Source organism: Mus musculus, chromosome 18, assembly GCF_000001635.26.
Source record: "Mus musculus strain C57BL/6J chromosome 18, GRCm38.p6 C57BL/6J".
NCBI classification, from domain to species: domain Eukaryota; kingdom Metazoa; phylum Chordata; class Mammalia; order Rodentia; family Muridae; genus Mus; species Mus musculus.
In genome coordinates this window covers 35,301,380-35,322,097 of record NC_000084.6, presented here as the reverse complement: position 1 = coordinate 35,322,097, position 20,718 = coordinate 35,301,380, and the positions used below count along the sequence as shown (strand labels likewise).

At 41.8% G+C, this 20,718-nt stretch overlaps 1 protein-coding gene and 1 non-coding gene across 8 annotated transcripts in view; one reads left to right on the top strand and one right to left on the bottom strand.

Moving 5' to 3' along the window:
• Positions 1–20,718, top strand: part of Sil1 (endoplasmic reticulum chaperone SIL1 homolog (S. cerevisiae)) — a 232,995-nt gene that overhangs the window by 177,293 nt on the left and 34,984 nt on the right. For 6 of the 7 annotated variants that reach the window (XM_030250634.1, XM_011247043.3, XM_006526365.4 and 3 more), the window contains one exon: positions 4,135–4,256. In XM_030250634.1, the coding sequence (XP_030106494.1) occupies positions 4,135–4,256 (122 nt within the window). Of the gene's footprint in view, positions 1–4,134; positions 4,257–12,882; positions 13,272–20,718 lie in introns of those variants that run through there. The other variant, XM_006526367.4, reaches the window with a different exon arrangement.
• Positions 12,877–12,978, bottom strand: LOC115488964. The gene has a single exon (XR_003952699.1). It is a non-coding gene; the product is annotated as a small nucleolar RNA U13 (small nucleolar RNA).

Sequence of the window (20,718 nt, the reverse complement as noted above, 5' to 3'; positions counted from 1 at the left end):
AAGTTGTGATTTCTCAGGGAGATCCCAGAATACATAGCTCATCCTGCTTTCCAGTTGTGATGGAGAATTGGGTGATGTAATGCTAACTTTGAAGCAAATAGAACTTTTCCAGATAGGACTTTCAGTTGATTCCCACTCTTAAGTTCACTGAATAGGGGCCTAAGAGCCAGGGGCTTCAAGAACCTGAACAGGGTCTGCCAAAGGATTCCTTGCAGCCATATTTTAATTATTAAAACAGGATATGTGAAAAGCAAAACCTTGTGTGTAGGAAACAGTTTGTGAGTTATTTATGAGGAAGGCCTCTGTGTGCCTGTCTGCCCTGGGTAGAGAATCTGCCTCTCCTCTGGCAACTCCTCCATTATTTCCCCAACTCTCCTCCTCCGATTCCCATTCTCTCACCATCTGCGAGTGCTCTGGATTCTCCCAGTGCTAGCCTAGTTGCCTCCCTCCCTTCCTGATGATTTCTCTTCCTATATTCCTGTCCCATCCTGAGGGCAGCCTGAGAAAAGTTCTGGCTCTAAGCCTGTCATCCTCTGGGTAGCTCTGGGGAGAGCCCAGCTTTGGTGTGTGAGTGGATCAGAGCTTTTCTTCCTCATTACCAGCCAAATAATGATAGAAATAATGATATCGCACCTTCACAGTGTTTACAGAGACACCAGCGACTCCTGTCTCATGTTGTCATGTACACATGTAGCATCTACAACAGACCCAGGCTCCGATGTTGCTTTGGGGTCAGCAGAAAGGCAAGCTGCTCTGCCCGGTTTTAGTAAATGGCCATCCCAGGTGCGGACTGATGGAATCCTTGCATAGGGGCAGGTTGGGACAGGAAAATCATCCATGGCAGCTAGACTTTATACTGGATGGTACTTTCTCATGGTCCATGGGTTGGCACCGACACTATAGATTGTTTTGATTTGTTTTATTTTTTAATTCACAGTGGGGTTTTATTTTGGGAATAGTTTAAATTTTTATTCCTCAGTTCCAGGGTTAATCATTGAACACCTAACTCTATGCTCTTCACTCTTCTAGTCACTGGAAAAGTGGATGGCAAAACCTGCTTTTGTAGACATCTTATCAAAATGTATGACAGTGATCATCCAAGTGCTAAAAATAGTCCAGGCCCACCCAAAAGCATGGAAAGGTCAGATTCAATGCTTTATACTTGCTTTTTCTCTTAGTCCTACTTTTAGTCAGGAGGCAGCAGCAAGGACAGAGTCAGATAGGAACCAGCTTGGAGCTCTAGGAGAAAAGTGGGCACCGATTACATTGCTGCTGGGCCCTCACTTCGGAGACTTCCTGATTTGCTGTGCAGTGTATCAGAAGGACAAGAGGTCACCTTTGAGGGGCAGTGATAGTAAGATTCTGACTTTTCATGTATATATGCAAATGCAGGGTTTAGCAACTTAACTAGTCATCTCAAACTAGGGTAAGACATCAATGTGATTATTTAGTATTGATTTTATTGTAATGAGACCTTTTTACAATCATTTGAGTTCATTGTTTTAAGTCACTCAGCTTATCAGTTATATGATGATAAAAATATTCAGCACTACTGGCATGTTGCCATGGTTAGTAAAACAGACGTAGGCCAAAGCCTTTGGGAAACTGACTTTTGTACAGACTTTAAAATAAATGCCCTCAGATTCAGTCAGCCTTAGCACATGAAAGATAATATTGTTACTTCTCTCCTAGTACTCTTGTAGCACACCCCACCCCCCACCTCTACACACACCCCACACTACGCCACATCACCCCACGCCACCTGTACTGGCTAGTTTTGTGTCAACTTGACACAGCTGGAGTTATCACAGAGAAAGGAGCTTCAGTTGAGGAAATGCCTCCATGAGATGCAATTGTAAGGCATTTTCTCAATTAGTGATCAAGGGGGAAAGGCCCCTTGTGGGTGGGACCATCTCAGGGCTGGTAGTCTTGGTTCTATAAGAAAGCAGGCTGAGCAAGCCAGGTGAGGCAAGCCAGTAAAGAACATCCCTCCATGGCCTCTGCATCAGCTCCTGCTCCCTGACCTGCTTGAGTTCCAGTCCTGACTTCCTTTGGTGATGAACAGCAGCATGGAAGTGTAAGCCGAATAAACCCTTTCCTCCCCAACTTGCTTCTTGGTCATGATGTTTGTGCAGGAATAGAAACCCTGACTAAGACAAATTGGTACCAGCAGAGTGGGGTATTCCTGTGACAACCTGACCATGTTTTGGGGAGGTCTGTGGAAGGACTTTGGAACTTTGGTCTTGAAGATCCATTTGTTGTTAAGAGCTCTGTGGGATGTTGTGTAGGAGCTTGGAAGATAATGTTGAGAACAGTGCAGAAGATGGAGGCCTGGCTTGTGAAATTTCAGAGGGAAAATTAAAGACTCTTTTCAGGGCCATTGCTGTTTTGATTGTGAAGATTCTGTAGTTCTGGTTAGCTGGGGCTGAAGAATCAGCTGTGATTAACAAGATACCAGAACTACTGAAGCAAAAGCTTTGCATTACTGGGACTATTGATGCTGGTTAGCTGGAGCTAAGAAATTAGCGGTGATTAAGAAGAGACCAGCATCATTGAGGTGACATCTTCTGGGAAGTGTTTTCTGAGAGCACAGTGGCTGTGTTCCAGATATAGCCAAAGTTGTACCTTGTGCTGTGGCTGGACTTGGTAATGTGTAAGAGTCACCCAGGTGGTACTGGTTTTGAAGGCATGAAGGAGTTGAGCAGAACAGCTGAGGCTTGGCACTGTGAGAGGCCATGGAAGGCCATTGGTGAAAGTCCAGCCTCATTTGCAATTGATGGCCCAGGACTGAAGGGGTCATGCAGTGTTTTGGAGATGCCAGTACCATGAGATGACCACCAAGAACAGCAGCAGCAGTGGAGTACAGGCATCTGGAGCCTAGAGGATGACGCGTGTGCTACAAAGGGCCTGGCTGGAGAAGTGACCCAAGCCCTTGGAGGAGCCCAGAAGATTGTGAGTTGGATCCCAGACATTGGACAGTTGGAGATTGACTTTTGCTTTTGATTGTGACTGTGCCCTGATATTTTCCCTCTTGAAGGAAGAAACTGTTTTAGTGGAGCCCACAGTTAAGAGATTTTTAATTGTAAAAAGACTTTGAATTTTAAAAGAGATGGATATTTTAAAGAGATTGAAAATTTAAGAATATGTAAAGACTGTGGGACTTTTAAAGTTATTTAGAATGGGGATGAATAAGATTGTAAGGGTTGAGGCTTACTAGTGATGTTTTTGTGTGTCAAGTTGACAAGGGGTCAATTGTACTGGCTAGTTTTGTGTCAACTTGACACAGCTGGAGTTATCACAGAGAAAGGAGCTTCAGTTGAGGAAATGCCTCCATGAGATGCAATTGTAAGGCATTTTCTCAATTAGTGATCAAGGGGGAAAGGCCCCTTGTGGGTGGGACCATCTCAGGGCTGGTAGTCTTGGTTCTATAAGAAAGCAGGCTGAGCAAGCCAGGTGAGGCAAGCCAGTAAAGAACATCCCTCCATGGCCTCTGCATCAGCTCCTGCTCCCTGACCTGCTTGAGTTCCAGTCCTGACTTCCTTTGGTGATGAACAGCAGCATGGAAGTGTAAGCCGAATAAACCCTTTCCTCCCCAACTTGCTTCTTGGTCATGATGTTTGTGCAGGAATAGAAACCCTGACTAAGACACCACCCTACACCTGCCCCATCAGCAGGGCTCCTTTTATAGTCCCTAGTTTCTAATTAAAAGTCGGGTTTTTTTCCTCCACTGCTTCCATTGTGTTTGGACATCCACAGGACGCGTAGCACTGTTTAGTGGTACCATGATGCCAGATTCTCTGTGTTAACAGCTTGCATGTTTGGAGTAAGCTTTGTGACTCATTGCAGCATTAGAATTTTCTGAGACATGTTTGGCATGAGCAAGAGCTAGGTGCTGTTTCCGAGGATTCCCACGCAGGTGCTTAGAAATGGTGTTGCATGAATGAGAAGTTCTCAAATGTAAGATTCCTTTAAAACTTCGGCAGTTTCAATGCACCTTTCTAGTTACTCAGGAAGCCACTGCTGTTCTTCACTGATCTTTTATATTTGTTTTTGCTAATTGTTAAAGAACTGCTATCAGAAGAATGCTCCCCTACCCCCCAGGCTGTTCTGTACTAAGCAATGCTTTTGTTGCAGATGGATAACGCACAGGACCTGCTGTCCTTTGGTGGCCTTCAAGTGGTGATTAATGGGCTCAACAGCACAGAACCCCTGGTGAAGGAGTATGCTGCTTTTGTGCTGGGGGCCGCCTTTTCCAGGTGAGCAGCAAGGATGGGTTGCCATTAGCTAGAATCCTTTGCCTCAATTGGCTTAAGGAAAGGTTATACTTGCCCTTCTGGTCATCTAATGCCTAAGTGATGAATCTGACCAAGAAAAGCCTTCTGAGGAAGATGTGGCTTCATCAGTCATGCAGTGAGGTGCATTCTCTGGATAGAGTGTTTAACATTTCAGTTAGTCTGTTTTAAACTGGAAAACTTACCAGGCAAGATGAGCAGTAGACAGCTTCTTGAAAGAATGTGGAGAAATATGTAGGTATCAAGTAATCTTACTCATTTGAAAAGGTCAGGATATCCTTATACTGTCACTATATCCATTTAAAACTATCTGCTCATAGACCATCTCATCTGTGATTCTACAATAGAAACAGCTACTCTGATTCTTGCTTCATGAGTTGTGATGATTAGTGTTGTCTTATCTAAATAGTGTTGCTGAGGTTGGAGAAAGGCTAGTCTAAACGCCATTGTAGAGTTTGTTTGTTTATTCATTCTTATGTTTATTTAATTAGAACCTTAATCTGATCCTTTCTTTTCATAGCAAAATGAAGGATAGTTGTCCCAAGGAAGAGGCTGCGAACAAGCAAGCCCTGTTCCCTTATCACGCCTGCCTTTACTCATTGTCCTGTGGGAATTCTGTAGATAGATCAGGCTCTGACCTCCAGGGCAACTCTATGTCCCGTGGCCTCACTTTCCAAAGCCAGACTTTGTCAGAAAGCCCAGTTCCTCCTGTGCAGCCGCTGGACACAGCTATGGCTTCAGTCCAGGATCTCCCCTCATAAGGTGGTAGAGACTTGAGAACTTACCCAGTTTCACCGTTGCTTCTCAAACCAGAAGGGAATGAACTCACACTGCAACCCCTTCATCCATTCATTTAGAAATCTTTGTCTTATTCCAAACTACTTCCAGTATGAATGTGATATCCTACTTATCTCTTGCCGTTGCTTCTGGAAATAGATTTTGGAGAAACAGTAGCATCCTCATAGCACTTCCTTGTTAAAGGGGATTCAGATTCGAGAAACATGTATTTAGGCATTCTTTGCAAACCAAAGCCCAGATGCTGCGTCAATATGTGGTATCATGACCTCTCCATGACTGGACTATGTTAGTGTAAGACCCTGTTAGCATTCATATGGCATCACTAAATTTAATAGAGATAAATATAAAATATTGCAATTTAGTGTTTTGATGGCAAGCACACTACTGTAGTCAAATGTTCTAGCTGGGTTTTTGATAGCTCCCTGAAGGGCTGTTACAGCGACAGCATGGTATGGCGCCAGAGCGTTTGGAAGCCAGCAGCAGGCTTCCCAACACCAGGAAAATGTCAGTATTTTATTCAAAGAGAAGCTTGACACAAGTAAGACTATTTCTGTGCAGAGGCTGGCTTCAGTGCTGTTGTCTGATATGCATTACTTACTTTTGATGTCCTAAGTATTGGCTCTGCACCTCCCTAACTGCTTCCAGCATCAGATGTGTAGTCACAGTGATTAGATAAGCTTGCTCTTTGCCAAAGGGCATTCAAGAAACAGCATCCTGGAATCTGTGGGCTTGTGGGCAATCTTTTGAACTGGGAACAATAATAGGTGTCCTGTGCATTTCATAAAGGTGAATAGCAAATAAAAACATATAATAAGCACTTGTCCATAATAATGTGGCACCAACATCATCATTACCTTATCTTAATGGCTCCTTTGTTACTATCAGTTTTCCCTATACAGAAGTTCTTGCATCATTTCTTTCTAGAGTACAAACTCTGTCGTCCTGTTTATGCTCTACCATGTCTCTTGCTGCTAATATTGCTGCTTCATGAGAGTGTTTATTTGCCTACCTGGGTTAATTGCTTAATAAGTCCTTCCACGCACATTTCTGTGGATGAAGGGATCTCTTCCCCAGTGTTAAACACCAATTATTTCAAGATGAGGAAAAGAATGACAGAAATATAATTGACATGGCTACTGAAATAAAATTTGTTCCTTTACTTAAACATGATTAACACCCAGTTGAGGGTCACACATACACATTTCCTGCTGTTTATTGCCCGAGTATAACAGATAGGTGAAGTTCTGTAACATATGCAGAAGGTGGTATGCTGATAATTAGCAGATTTGTAGTTTTATTTCTACTTTCTTTTAAAAGTCCCTTTCTTCTTCAGGTTATTTTCATTGGCCTCTTTGTGACCTGATTTTACCCCATGATGGCACATATGAGGGTCTGTCTGCAGTCAGAACTATCAGTAGTCTTAGACAAGTTGATTTTGCTTTTGTAGGAAGAAGTTTTAGAAAGCATTGTGAATTTCAGAAGCCATAACAGCTTTCTGTAATCTGGCTTTGCTGCTTCTCTGCAAACTAGCCAGCTGTTTTTCTTTCCTCCTTCTTCCTTGTATAAAGCCTTTACATTGAACTAACAGGAGTTAAACTGTCAAGAACCTGGTATGCTTGCTCCAGTGAGCATTGGTTTTGCTGTTCTTGCATTCCCCTCTCATGTACCTTTGCTGTTTTGTATCTGTCTTTAATGACCTGTATTTATATTTACATGTGTGTGTATTTTATACATTTATACATGTAAGTGTAATGCTTTTATTTGAGCTGTTCACAGCGTGTATGATGTGATAGAACTTAACCTAGTACATAAAGGGATATACATGTGTCCTCAGCCATAGAGAGGGTCCTTGGCATCTACCTCCCAAGCTCCTCAGAAGATTTGGAGTTGTATACATTACTTGAGAGAATGAATGTGTGCCCATAGCACTGCACATGTCTGCCCTGTGCTCTCCCCAAGGTTTTACCAATCAGTTTTTTAAAACTTTTTAGATTATTTTATATATATGAATATTTTGCCTGTATGCATGTATGTGTGCCACATGTATGGCTGGGGTCCAAGGAGATCAGAAGAGGGCATCAGATCCCCCAGAACTGGGTTAATGAATGGTTGTGAGCTATCATGTGGGTGCTGCGAACTAAACATGGGTCCTCTGGAAGAGCAACAAGTACTCTTAGCCATTGATCCAGCACTCTAGCTCTATTTACAATTATTATTATTATTATTATTATTATTATTATTATTATTATTATTATTATTATTTTGGATTTTTTGAGACAGGGTTTCTCTGTGTAGCCCTGGCTGTCCTGGAACTCACTCTGTAGACCAGGCTGGCCTCGAACTCAGAAATCTGCCTGCCTCTACCTCCCGAGTGCTGGGACTAAAGGTGTGCGCCACCACCACCTGGCCTTACAATTGATTTTTAACTATTTGGCCAGTGATTGTTACTTCGTGTTATTTCTGTTGTTAGAGGTGGAATTATGTTTGTGTTGGGTTTGTTGAAAGATTACTTTGTTGCTTTTTCTAGGGTGTAGTTTCCTTCCTCGTGTTGGTATTTTCCATCTATTATCCTTTGTAGGGCTGGATTTGTGGAAAGATATTGTGTAAATTTGATTTTGTCATGGAATATCTTTTTTCTCTGTCTATAGTAATTTAGAGTTTTGCTGGGTATAGTAGCCTGGGCTGGCATTTGTGTTCTGTTAGGGTCTGTATGACATCTGCCCAGGATCTTCTAGCTCTCATAGTCTCTGGTGAGAAGTCTGGTATAATTCTGATAGGCCTGCCCTTATATGTTACTTGACCTTTTTCCCTTACTGCTTTTAAAATTCCTTCTTTGTTTAGTACATTTGGTGCTTTGACTATTATGTGACAGGGGGAATTTCTTTTCTGGTCCAGTCTATTTGGAGTTCTGTAGGCTTCTTGTATGTTCATAGGCATCTCTTTCTTTAGGTTAGGGAAGTTTTCTTCTATAATTTTGTTGAAGATATTTACTGGCCCTTTAAGTTGGGAATCTTCACTCTCTTCTATACCTATAATCCTTAGGTTTGGTCTTCTCATTGTATCCTGGATTTCCTGGATGCTTTGGGTTAGGAGCTTTTTGCTCTTTTGTGTTTTCCTTGATTATTGTGTCAATGTTTTCTATGGAATCTTCTGCACCTGAGATTCTCTTTTCTATCTCTTGTGTTCTGTTAGTGATGCTTGGATCTATGACTCCTGATCTCTTTCCTAGGTTTTCTAACTCCAGGGTTGTCTCCCTTTGTGATTTCTTTATTGTTTCTAGTTCCCTTTTTTTAGATTCTGGATTTTTTTGTTGTTGTTGTTCAGTTCCTTCGCCTGTTTGATTGTGTTTTCCTGTAATTCTTTAAGGGATTTTTCTGTTTCCACTTTAAGGGCTTCTAGCTGTTTATCTGTGTTCTCCTGTATTTCTTTAAGAGAGTTATTTATGTCCTTCTTAAAGTCCTCTATCATCATCATGAGAGGTGATTTTAGATCTGAATCTTGCTTTTCCAGTATGATGGTGTATCCAGGACTTGCTATGGTGGGAGAATTGGGTTCTGATGATGCCAAGTAACCCTGGTTTCTGTTGTTTATGTTCTTACACTTGCCTCCTGCCATCTGGTTATCTCTAGTGCTACCTGCCCTGGCTATGTCTGACTGGAGTCTGTCCTTCCTATAATCCTGGTTGTGTTAGAACTCCTGAGACTCAAGCTGTCTCTGTGATCCTGTAATTTCAGGATCCTGAGATCCTGGTTATATCAGAGCTCCTGGGAGTCAAGCTGTCTCTAGGACCCTGAGATCCTGGTGTGACCAAGCTCCTGGGATCCTGGGAGTGTTAAAGTCCCTGGGAGTGGAGCTTCCTCTGGGTGTTGTGGGACTAGCTTCGGAGTTTGCACCCAAGGTCTGCTCAGAGCACTGGCCCAGACAAACGGGAAGGAACTTGTGCCCTAGTCCTCCTTTTTCATTGACTTTAAAGAACCTTGACATTTTAAGTTTACTATCTTGTCCAGAGTGAGAGCTCCCCTCCCCTGTGCTGGGAAATGAGACATGAATAATCTAAACCAAGCATGGTAATCCCATTCTCTATGGATATGGATTGATTTAGAGATGGGCATGTGATCCGGTTCTGACTGATGCAATGTGGAGAGGTATTGGTAGAAAGCATTCTGTAGGGGTCTTGCTCCTGCGAGTAGAGAGCTCAGCAGCTCTCCCCTTCTGCTTATTGCCCTGAGTGCCTCTGTTTTGGAACCACAGCAGCTACCTTGTACCAGTGAGGCTAGAAGGGAAAGGATGAGGAGCCAGTGAGCTAACAGAGTCTGTGTCCTTTCTGATGCAATGAAGACACTGTAGTGCTGTTTGGAGACATTCATTTTCAGCCTTTCTTATAGAAAGTAATTAAATGGTGTTTTTAAATCACAGTTAATTATCATACTGATCCTTGTAACTGAACTTACATTCATATTGAGAAATGTTCAAAATCTCTCTCAGATCTTTTTTGGTTGGTTGGTTTTGTTGGTGATGTGTGTCTATTTGTTTCTCCAAGACACAGTTTCTCTGTAGCACTGGCTGTCCTGGAACTCTTTGTAGAATAGGCTGGCCTCAGACTCACAGAGATCCACTTGCTTCTGCTTGCCTCTGGCTCCTGGGATTAAAGGCATGTGCCACCACCACCCAGGCCTCTCGTTCTTTTAAAGTGTGTTATATTCCTCTTGCTTCTTCAGAGTACTTGTCTCAGTTTGCAATTATGTAGTTATTTGATTACTTATTTATATCCCTACTGGATAGTACTTGAGAGGCTAGGATTCCTTACATTTTAACTTTGCTATTCATTATATATACAGGGCCCAGAATTAAATGAATTATCTGGAAGTAATTATGGTCAGGAAGAGTAAATGAAGAAACAAGTGAATGGCAGTGGCTCCTAGGAAGTCAGCCATTCACTCATCTCAGAAGATAACCACTGGGGCTGAGTGGAGAGTGCTGTTTTTAGTATTAATGATGTAATAGTGGATGATTCAGACACCACACCTTGACCCTTTAAAACATAAGGCTGTGGAAAGGAGTATGTTACCCCACTGGCTGAAGGCCCAGAAAATAGAAGGCTAGAGATTGGGATGAGGTCAGACATGGGAGTTGCCAACATTTAAATAAAAGTTTAAATGTGACCCATAGGACCAATGTGACATTTTGCCTCAAGTTCTTAATTCTCTATACTCCTCCAATGACAAGGGAGTTGCTCAAATTATGTTTTTATAAATTGATTAGTGTAATAACCAAACTGGCCCAGGCAATTGGATAGCCATAGCTCTTCAGCTGCATTCAAAAGCTGATTAGTGTTTTCAGATGACAGTTAATGACAAATCGAAAATGAGCTGCAAGCCTCACCCGCTGTTTGAGTCCTGGGGAGGGAGGCACTATTTGCTAATGGACTTGTCCTCTGTGATGTGCCCCTGCCTCCCCAGACTTTTCACTATCGAATGTTCCTTTTATTTTTTTCCTTGCTTAGCCCCAGCCCTCAACATTCTTTTCTTTTTCTTCAGTTTTATTAGCATTTATTGCCTGACACCTAAACTGACTCTTGAATACATTGACATCTTTGTAACTCACCAATTCCTTCATTTCTTCCCCAACAAACTTGAATGCTTTGGGGAGTAAGAATGGTTACCCAAGTCCACAGCACTTTACAGAACATGAGTCTCTATGACTGCTTCAAGCATAAACGGTCTAACATAAAAACTAAAACTGCTAAACTCAGAGGAGAATGGGGTCACCAAGAGCAGGAACTTGCCACTGTCTATATTTTCTTCCACTTTATTTTTCTTCTACTGAGTATGTATTATTTTTGTAATTAAGATTTAAAACAGTAACAAAACAAAGCAGAGTGAACATGGGAGATTTCTATATCTAATAAATGTTTCAAGAACCAAAATACCTGGAAATGCTAGATTAAATACTTAAATGTTTCTGTACACACTCAATTCAGCAGTCAGGAAATGGTAGGACAGTATCCTTGCATAACTTCAGGGGAAATGAGTAACATCAAACCTTTATGTGATAGCTCTGAAAGAAAGTACAGAAATTCTAAATTCAAATAAAATCCAAATCCTAATAGGCACAGAACTGGAGCAGACAGCTGCCTGAGGGGCACTGCCATCCCTGAGTGGCTGTGAGCTTCCAGCTCAGCCAGAAGTTACAGAAGGAAAACTTAAGACTTCTGAATGAGAGAATAGAAAAACGAAGTCTTCTAGTCAAAAGGAATTGTTCTTACAGCTTCAAATAAAAGAGAAATATTCCTGCTAAAGTTCTTCACCCAGGACAGCTCTGAAATACAATTGTGTTGAAAACCACATTCCTTTTTTTTATATTCTGAAAAACTCAAACCACTACACTATGGTTATTTCTATTTCTTCCTGTAATTACACGTCTTTTGGCTGTATTTTGAGCTATTATTGTTAAATACTCATATGGTTCTAAATACTCATTTAGTACAGAACCTGAAGTTCTGTGCCTTGTGTCCTTAGAAGTATCTTTGCTCCTATTGGAGTTACTTTTGTCTTAAAGTTTGTTTGATATTAATACATCTACTAACCTTGTATTTTCTTGAGTGTATCTTTTCTCTTTTCTTTCAATCTTTGTTAACATACATTTTCTTTATATCTTTTATTATGCGACATATAGTTATACTTTGTATGTGTAGATATGTGTATGTGGCATGTCTTAGTTAATTTTCTATTGGTTGAAGAGACACCGTAACCAAGTCAACTTATAAAAGAAGGCATTCAACTGGGGACTTGCTTACAGTTTTAGATGGTCCATGACCATCATGGCAGGCAGGCAGGCAGGCAGGCAGGCAGAACACTAGAGCAGCCACTAAAAGCTTTCATTCTGATTTGCACGTTGAAAGTGAAAAAACAGAGTGACTGGGCCTGTCTTGGGCTTTTGAAACCTCCAAGTTCACCCTAGTGACACACCTCCCCCAAGAAGTCCACACCTCATAATATTCTGAAAACAGTTAGAACAGGTGTGAGGACCAAGGATCCCGATATATAGGCCTAAGGGCCATTCTCATTCCCACGACCACATGGCGTATATGTGCTGGTACACGTGAGTGCTCATTCTCATGCCTGTGGAGACTGGAGTTTGATCATTGTCTCTTCCTCAGGGGGTCTCTACCTTATTTTTATTATAAAATCAGTTTATTTTGTCTGCATACACGTTTTGCCTGCACATATATGTGTGTCTCATGCATGCCTGGTGCTCGTAGCCGTCAGGAGAGGACTTTGGATCCCCTAGAACTGAAGTGACACAGTTGTGATGCTGGGAACTGATCCTGACAAGTGTTCTTCACTGCTGAGCCATCTTCCAGCCCTCCACCTTATTGAGGCAGTGTCTCATATAGGCCAGGCTAACTTAAACTCCCTCTGCAGGTGAGGATGGCCTCCGAGTGCTGGCTTACAGACACAGACCGTAAAGAGCATATTGCCAGTTTGGTAGTTTTGCCTTCTAGGGGCAGTTAGTTTTACAATTTTTTTAAGAATGTTTTTATTCGTATCTAATTATCAGCAAATTTCATCATTATATGTCCAAGTATGATTTGTTTTAATTTGTCCTCTTTGGCTCTCGGTGTGCTATTTTAAACTACAGACTTCAGCTATGGAAATTTTCTGGTTTATTACCAGTACTATGTGGTTCATTGGCTCTCCCCCATATTCTCTATTTGCGGATGATATTAGGCCATCTGTTTCTAACATCTCTCAAGTGTTCTTTTTTTTTTTCTCTCTTTTTCCCATGTCAGATGGATAATGTGCTGACATCATGACAAAATTTGAGGCGACGCATCTCACACAGTAGCTGAAAACCCACTCATTACACTTAGAGAACACAAGAGGATCTCTTCTTAAGTGCCTTTGTCTCTGTCTTCCTGCATAATTCCATTCACTTAACAGGGTTTTTTTCTTAAGTGTGTTTAATGTGTTTATCACATGCATAAGTTTTTAGTTTTAGATGACTATATTTTTCACTTCTAGGAGTTTCCTGCTAACTATTGCTTTAATTGAATTGAAATTTTCAATGTGTAGTATTTTGATTATTGTTCAATTGAAATGATTTAAATTTTAATTGTGTTTTTTTTTGGTTTATATGAAATTGTATTTCTCAATTTCCAAATATAGTGAAAAGTTTGTAGTCATTGTGTTTGTTATGAACATTGAGGCTATAGCCAGATAAATGCCCTTTGTTATTAGACATTTGAAAGAAGTGGAGATTTTCTATATGGTTAGTTTTCTATTGTGGTTTGGATTGATGTCCCCTAAAGGTCTGTGTATTAGAAAGGCTTGGGTTGCAGGGGAGCACTCTTTGGAGATAGCTCCTAGGAAAGGGGCACTAAAAGGCAATAACATTGAGATAATCCCTGGAAGTAGACTGTGGGACACAGGCAGTCTCTGCCTGCGTCCTAGCTCATGAATTTAGTGGTTTGCTCCAGTACATGTGAGTTGTGCTCACCATGGACCAAGAGCAACAGGCTGATTATGGGCTGGGACCTCTAGAATTATGAATCAAAATATTTTTTTCTCTTTATAAATTGACTCCCTCAAGTATTTCATTGTAGTAATGTGAAGCTGACTAATACAGTAAATATTCTTCTTTTGTAAATGTTCTGAATATATGTGCCTAAAAAGAATGTGCAGCTGTGCGTGGTGGCGCACAACTTTGATCCCAGCACAGAGGCAGGCGGATTTCTGAGTTCGAGGCCAGCCTGGTCTACAAAGTGAGTTCCAGGACAGCGAGGGCTATACAGAGAAACCCTGTCTCGAAAAACCAAAAAAAAAAAAAAAAAAAGACTGTGCATTCAGTTCTCCAGGAACACAGTATCTCTGTCGTCTTCTGTCTCATGTAACCCCCTTCCTTCCACTCTGTTAGGACCTGGTGATAGTGCAGAAACAATATGCATTTATGCCAACCATGATTCGTATTGTGAAGTCTGATCTTTCTTACCCTAGCTAACAGAATTGGCACAGCAGCAAGCCCACTTCCCAGTCACAGGGCAGGCATGGGTAATCGGCAGTTGCTCACATTCTGGCCTAGCTGTTTGTTCAGTAGAGTAGGGGTAATAAACACACTTTTAAGTTAGAAGGGGATTGTTAAATGTAAACCCATCATAAGTCAATACCTATTATGTATTATGCATATATGTATCCATGTGGATATGTGTTCACACATTTATTATGTACATACTGTGTGTATAGATGCTCATGTTATGTGAGGTGTCAAATTTCATTTTTGTTTGTCTAAAAATGCCACAACTCCCCCTCCATCTAATTTTAAGCATTCCTCCAGAAGTTTCTATTATTTTACATGATTATATGTGTAGTTGTGACTAAGACATATTTTCTTCTTGAAAGTTGTTAAACTTACTCAGTTTGAATTTGTTTCTTTCATCTTTCTATACTATTCTTAGCAATCTCTCAAATACTATCTCTGCTGTCTGTCTCTTTTATTCCTGGGGCTCTGACGTTGGGCCTTCTTACTCGGTTGTCCTGGGTTCTAATCTGTTGCCTAGTTTCTTTTTTTTTTTTTTTTTTTTTTTTTTTTTTGAGACAGGGTTTCTCTGTGTAGCCCTGGCTGTCCTGGAACTCACTCTGTAGACCAGGCTGGCCTCGAACTCAGAAATCCGCCTGCCTCTGCCTCCCGAGTGCTGGGATTAAAGGCGTGCGCCACCACGCCCGGCGCCTAGTTTCTTTCTATGTCACATCCCTGCTAAAGTCCAGATGATTTTTTTGTAGCTCATTTTTCTGTTTACTTACATTCCCTTTGCTGTATCAAATCTACTATGGAATCTGTCCATTAAATATTTAGCCATGGGCTTATAATTCTAATTTTAGAAGTTGTGTGTGTGGTGTGTGTGTGTGTGTGTGTGTTTCACAGATTCATGTGCACTGTGCACACATGCAAGGCTGTCTGCATGGGGGACAGTTCCGTGCCTGCAGTCCTGCTGGCTTCATGTACAGCTACCATTTGCACCGTGGTGTCTTCCCTCTTGTGTTTCTTTCTTTCTACTCACGTTTTGTTTGTTTGCCTGCTTTTGTCCTTTTGGTGTTTTGAGACCATCTGGATCTATAGTTCAGGCTGTCCTTGAACCCTTGAACTCACTATGTAGCCCAAGGAAGCCTCGAATATGCAGCCATTTCTTAGTGTTGGGATTATAGGCTTGTGCCACCACACATGACCTACTCATTGTTTTTTTTTTTTAAAAAAAGATCATTTGTGTCCAACGAGGAAGTTTCCTCTTTTAGAAAGGATTGATATTGTCTTCTGGCCAGTGCCCAGAGTTAATTAATAATCCATCTCACACAAAGCTCACAGCTCAGCACTTCCAGGTACTCAGGGATGTAAAGCAACATGGTAGCTAGACTGAAGCTTGAGCTCCTGTCTTGTTCTCTGCTCTTCACCCATTCCTTGTGCCACTCTTGTGCATTTCTTGTTCTCGTGGTTCACTGTTAACTGGGACCCACGGCATTAAACTTCCCATGTTGGGAAGCAGCTCTTGACTTTGGCATAGTTGCTTTTCTCTACACAGGTGAACAAACCCAAAGTCAGTTTCAGTGACTGATTCCTGGGCCTGAGTGGCTTCACTGCCGTCCTCCCTGGTTTCATTCTTTCTCAGCTTTTGCTCTAACGGTTCCTGCTTTTCATTTTTGAGACAGGACCTTGTTTATGTAGCTAGCCTCAGATGTTCAGTCAGTTCTGTGTTAGCACCCTATATAACGAGAAATTTTGTTGCTTTTTTATGCTGTTGAGAAGATTTTTTTTTTGAGGGAGCTATATAACAAGACCTTATTTGGAATGCATAAAAAGCAAATATTTAATTTTTTTGAAAACTTCAAAATTATATAGCTATAATAACTTGAAGTCTTAACTTCAAAAATAATTTTTTTCCATCTTACCTCTCTCCTCTCTCCAAACCTTTCCATTGCTACCCACCCACCTGTTGAAAATATTAAAAGATATATACCATGTTTGTTTTCAAAAGGTGGGTGTGTCTGAATGTTATTGGAAATAGCTGCTGACTGTTGATAGAAACAGACAAAGATAAGCAAAAATCAAACCCTTTCTGAAGTCTTAAATGCATACAAACAAGGTCAGGTCTTTCCTCTTCCTACTATAATGGTCCTAACACCACATACTTTCATTTATATCTCTGAATTTAATGATGAGGCATGATGCTGGCATTTAATTGTATTTAATTTATTGTATGTGTTTTATTTATGTATATGATTTATATTTGCTTAGGTAGATACAATAAAGTGTGTGTGTGTGTGTGTGTGTGTCAATTTCATCAAGGGCTGTGTTAGGAATTTATGGTGAATTTTATTTCTTTTCCTATACAGATGGTCAAGGAATATACTTCTGTGCCAACATTTTGGTGAATTTACTTATATATCACGTAATAGAGCATCATCCCTATATTTTCATAATGAATATTCTTGGTCATTGAGTTATATATCACTACTTAACAAGTTACTATAAACCGAGTGATTGTGAACAGTGGACAGGTTAGGAATCCACATATGATTTAACATATATGTCTGTACATGTCCTCTGGGTTTCTCTAGTGCAGTGTGTCACTTGGGACTTGAGTCTCACGTGGTACTGGACTGGGAAGCATCTTCCTCTGAGCTCGTGGGATTGTGAGCAGAATTTAATTTTTCATGATTGTCAGACAGAAGGTCCTTCAGCTCCTTGTTACATGGCTACCTCAGTAAGCTGCTCAGAGCATGGTGGTGTGTCTCTCCCGACAGGGAGTGAATGTATTTGCTGGGGAAGCCTGATGGCCCGGGTTTGATCTCCAGAGCCCATGGTGGAAGGAAAGAGCCAACTCCCAAAAGCTATTCTTTGCTTGTTACATGCATATGCTTAGTTACCAACTTATACACACACTTAAAAATTTTAATTAGATGACATTTAAAAACAAACAAACAAACACTAAGGGGGCTGGAGAGATGGCTCAGCGGTTAAGAGCACTGACTGCTCTTCCAGAGGTCCTGAGTTCAATTCCCAGCAACCACATGGTGGCTCACAACCATCTGTAATGGGATCTGATGCCCTCTTCTGGGGTGTCTGAAGAGAGCAACAGTGTACTCACATACATAAAATGAGTAAATCTTTTAAAAAAACACTAAGAAAAATATTTTTCAGCATAACATATGTTTTGTGTTTATGTATGTGTGTGTGTATATGAGTGTTTGTGTGATGGTGCATGTATGTGTGTGCAGTGTACAGGTATGCCTGTGGAGAACACTGGTTAACCTTGAGTGTTCAACTGGTTATCCTGTTGCTTAGAAGTTGTCCGCCTTGGTTTTTGAGACAGTCTCTCACTAGGAAGTAATTAGGCCAGTGAGCCCCAGGTAACCTCCTGTCTCCACCTCCCCAGCACTAAGATCACAAGTGTGAACCACCAGGGGCAGTCATGTTGCTGGGTGTCGAATGGGGGTCCTCCTGCTTGTGTGACAATAACTAAGTGTTAGCCTTGCAGTGTATTCACATACATCTTGCCACTTTCCTTTGTTCTGTTGGTTAAAGGAAGTCAAACATTCAGACTCTAGATAGGGGTGTGTGGTTTCAGTATATACATTGTGAGTTTGGCTGCAAGTGACAGAAAATGGCACACATATAATGTAAACAGCTTCAGGTCAGATCATAGGGCTAGGTGGCAGCTCTGTTTCAGGGAGACCCTGAGATCTTCAGTTCCTTTCAGCCACACCATAGTTCCATGTCTAAGAAGTTTTCTTTTCCTCCAAAGGTCAGGGAAGCTACTATAGACGAGGGGGCAGTAGTACTCTTTGGGAGGATACCAGAGACGACAGCACTCCTGCTTGTGTCACACTGGCCAGCTGTTCCTGCCAAGGAGGTTAAGAAATGCAGTCTTAATTTGCTCAGCAAAAGTCCTGTTGCAATATGAACTAACCAGTACCCCCAGAGCTCGTGTCTCTAGCTGCATATGTAGCAGAAGATGGCCTAGTCGGCCATCATTGGGAAGAGAGGCCCCTTGGTCTTGCAAACTTTATATGCCCCAGTACAGGGTAATGCCAGGGTCAAGAAGTGGGAGTGGGTGGGTAGAGGAGCAGGGTGGGGGGAGGATATAGGGAACTTTTTGGGAATAGCATTTGTAATGTAAATAAAGAAAATATCTAAGAAAAAAAAGTCCTGTTGCTATGGAGGAATGCAAAACAGACCATGGGCACCACTGAGAGCTTCTACCACGCGTGGCTTCAAGTCAGATAAGCTTTATTTGCTCTCTGCTTTGAAAAAAATATTTCATAAAGTTTCCTGGATTTTGAAATTTGAAAAGATAATTCAAGGCATTATCAGTGAATCAGCTGCTGCTGCTCCTTTTTTCTTTTCCTTTTCTTTTCCTTTTCCTTTTTCTATTTGATGCCAGGATATTTTCAGGTTTGTAGTGATGGAGATTAACAAAGTCCAGGACTTTCTTCAGCCAATTGCATATTCCACTGTTTAAAGATTCGTCTTCTTTGTCAACCATCACTGGATTTGGAATCTCCCAAAAGACACCGTTCTGGGGGTATGTGAGAGGGTGTCTGCAGACAGGGTTACCTGAGGGACGACCCAGCAGATTTTGGGTGAGCACATCCACTGCTTGGAAGGAGGCAAGCTGAGCAGCATCTGTATTCACTGCTCTCTGCTTGGTGACTGCGGACACAGTGCAGCCATGCCTCTCACTGTGATGGTGGTGCACATGTAAATCTGATTATAAGCCCTGTACTTGGGAAATTGAGGCTGGATGATTGCTATGGATGTGAAGCCAGCTTGGGCTACATAATGAGTTAAGGCCAATATGGGCTACATAGCAAAACTCCGTATTAAAAAAAAAAAAATCAGCAGGACATGGTGTCACATGGCTGTAGTCCCAGCATTTAAGATGCAGAGGCAGTGGAGTTTGAGGCCAGCCTGGTCTACAGGGTCAGTTTCAGGCCATCCAGAAGAAACCCTGCCTTGAAAGAAAGAGAGGGGGGGAGGGGAGGGGAGAGGAGGGGAAAGAGAAGAGAAGAGAAGAGAAGAGAAGAGAAGAGAAGAGAAGAGAAGAGAAGAAAAAGAAAGTAAGAAAAAAAAAGAGAGAGGGTGGGAGGGAGGAAGGAAGAAAGAAAGATAAAATTATGCAAGTTTTTTACTCAGAGAGAGAGAGAGAGAGAGTGTGTGTGTGTGTGTGTGTATGTGTGTGTGTGTTTTACCTGTTCTGGAAGTTAAACCCAAGGCAAATTTGTTACTATGAGATTTTTAATTCTTGTGATGTATTTGTTTATTTTCTTATCTTAGCTACTTATGTCAGGCAAACACTCTACTACTGAACTACGTGTGGCCAAAGGGCCCATGCGATACTTTGATGTCAGTGGAATGAGCAAGGTTTGAAGACACTATACAAGGAGGACTGAACTAACCTAGACCAGGTGTGACAGGATATGGGAACAAGAAGCTTGGGAGGGCTAAGGACTTGCTATAATATATAACATTTAATCACTGTAACAACCTGTGTACTGGCTTTACAGAGGATATATTCCAGAGAGCCATAGATCATTTATGAAGGAATTGAACTATAAACTCTTCTGTAGTGAAGCTCTGACAGAGTCTCACAGAGAGGCACACTCCTGAGTGTTTTGAATGAAGTCTCATGTGTGCCTATAGACTATACAGCATTTGAATCTGATATTGGAGAATTATGGAGAATGATATGGAGAGAGGAGGGTTGGGTTTGTGGGAGACTCCTTATTCGGGCTGGTTTCCATGTCCAGAATAGTGGTCAAGATGCAGCTAAATCTTCTTTTGTGTGTGCATCAGATGTGCACCAGGAGGTGTCTTAGTCCATGTTCTATTGCTGTGATGAACACCATGACCCAAGCAACTTGGGAAGGAAAGGGTTTATTCAGCTTATGTTTCCACATCACAGATGTCATCAGAGGAAGTCAGGACAGGAACTCAGGCAGTCTGGGAACCTGGAGGCAGGACCTGAAACCATGAAGGGGTACTGCTTCTTGGCTTGCTCCTCATGGTTTGCACAACCTGCTCTTATCCAACCCAGCACCACAAGCCCTAGGATGGCCTCACCCACAATGGACTGGACCCTCCCCCATCACTCACTAATTAAGAAAATGCCTTACACCTGGATCCTATGGAGGCATTTTTCTCAATTGAGGCTCTTTCCTCTCCGATGACCCTAGTGTGTGTCAAGTTGACATAAAACTAGCCAGTACAGGAGATGGCTGTGAGACATTCTAAGATTAAGCCTCATTAGCAGCTTGATAATTGCAGGCTCTCCCCATTGGGAGTGTAGCCTAAAACTAGCTCTGACCAGCCTGGTAAGTGGGGAAGGGAGGAAGCTCAGTTGTAACATGCACAGGAAAGAGGGCCTGAGTTCAGATCCTCGGCACCTGTGCAGAAGAGCCAAATATGGTGTGTGTGTGTGTGTGTGTGTGTGTGTGTAAACCCAGAGAGAGAGAGAGAGAGAGAGAGAGAGAGGTTGAGAAAAATTGTCTGTCTATGCATGTGTGCATAGGCAGGTGCACACACACACACACACCATGTGGGAAAAAAGGACTAACGGTGATTTGACTAGAACAAG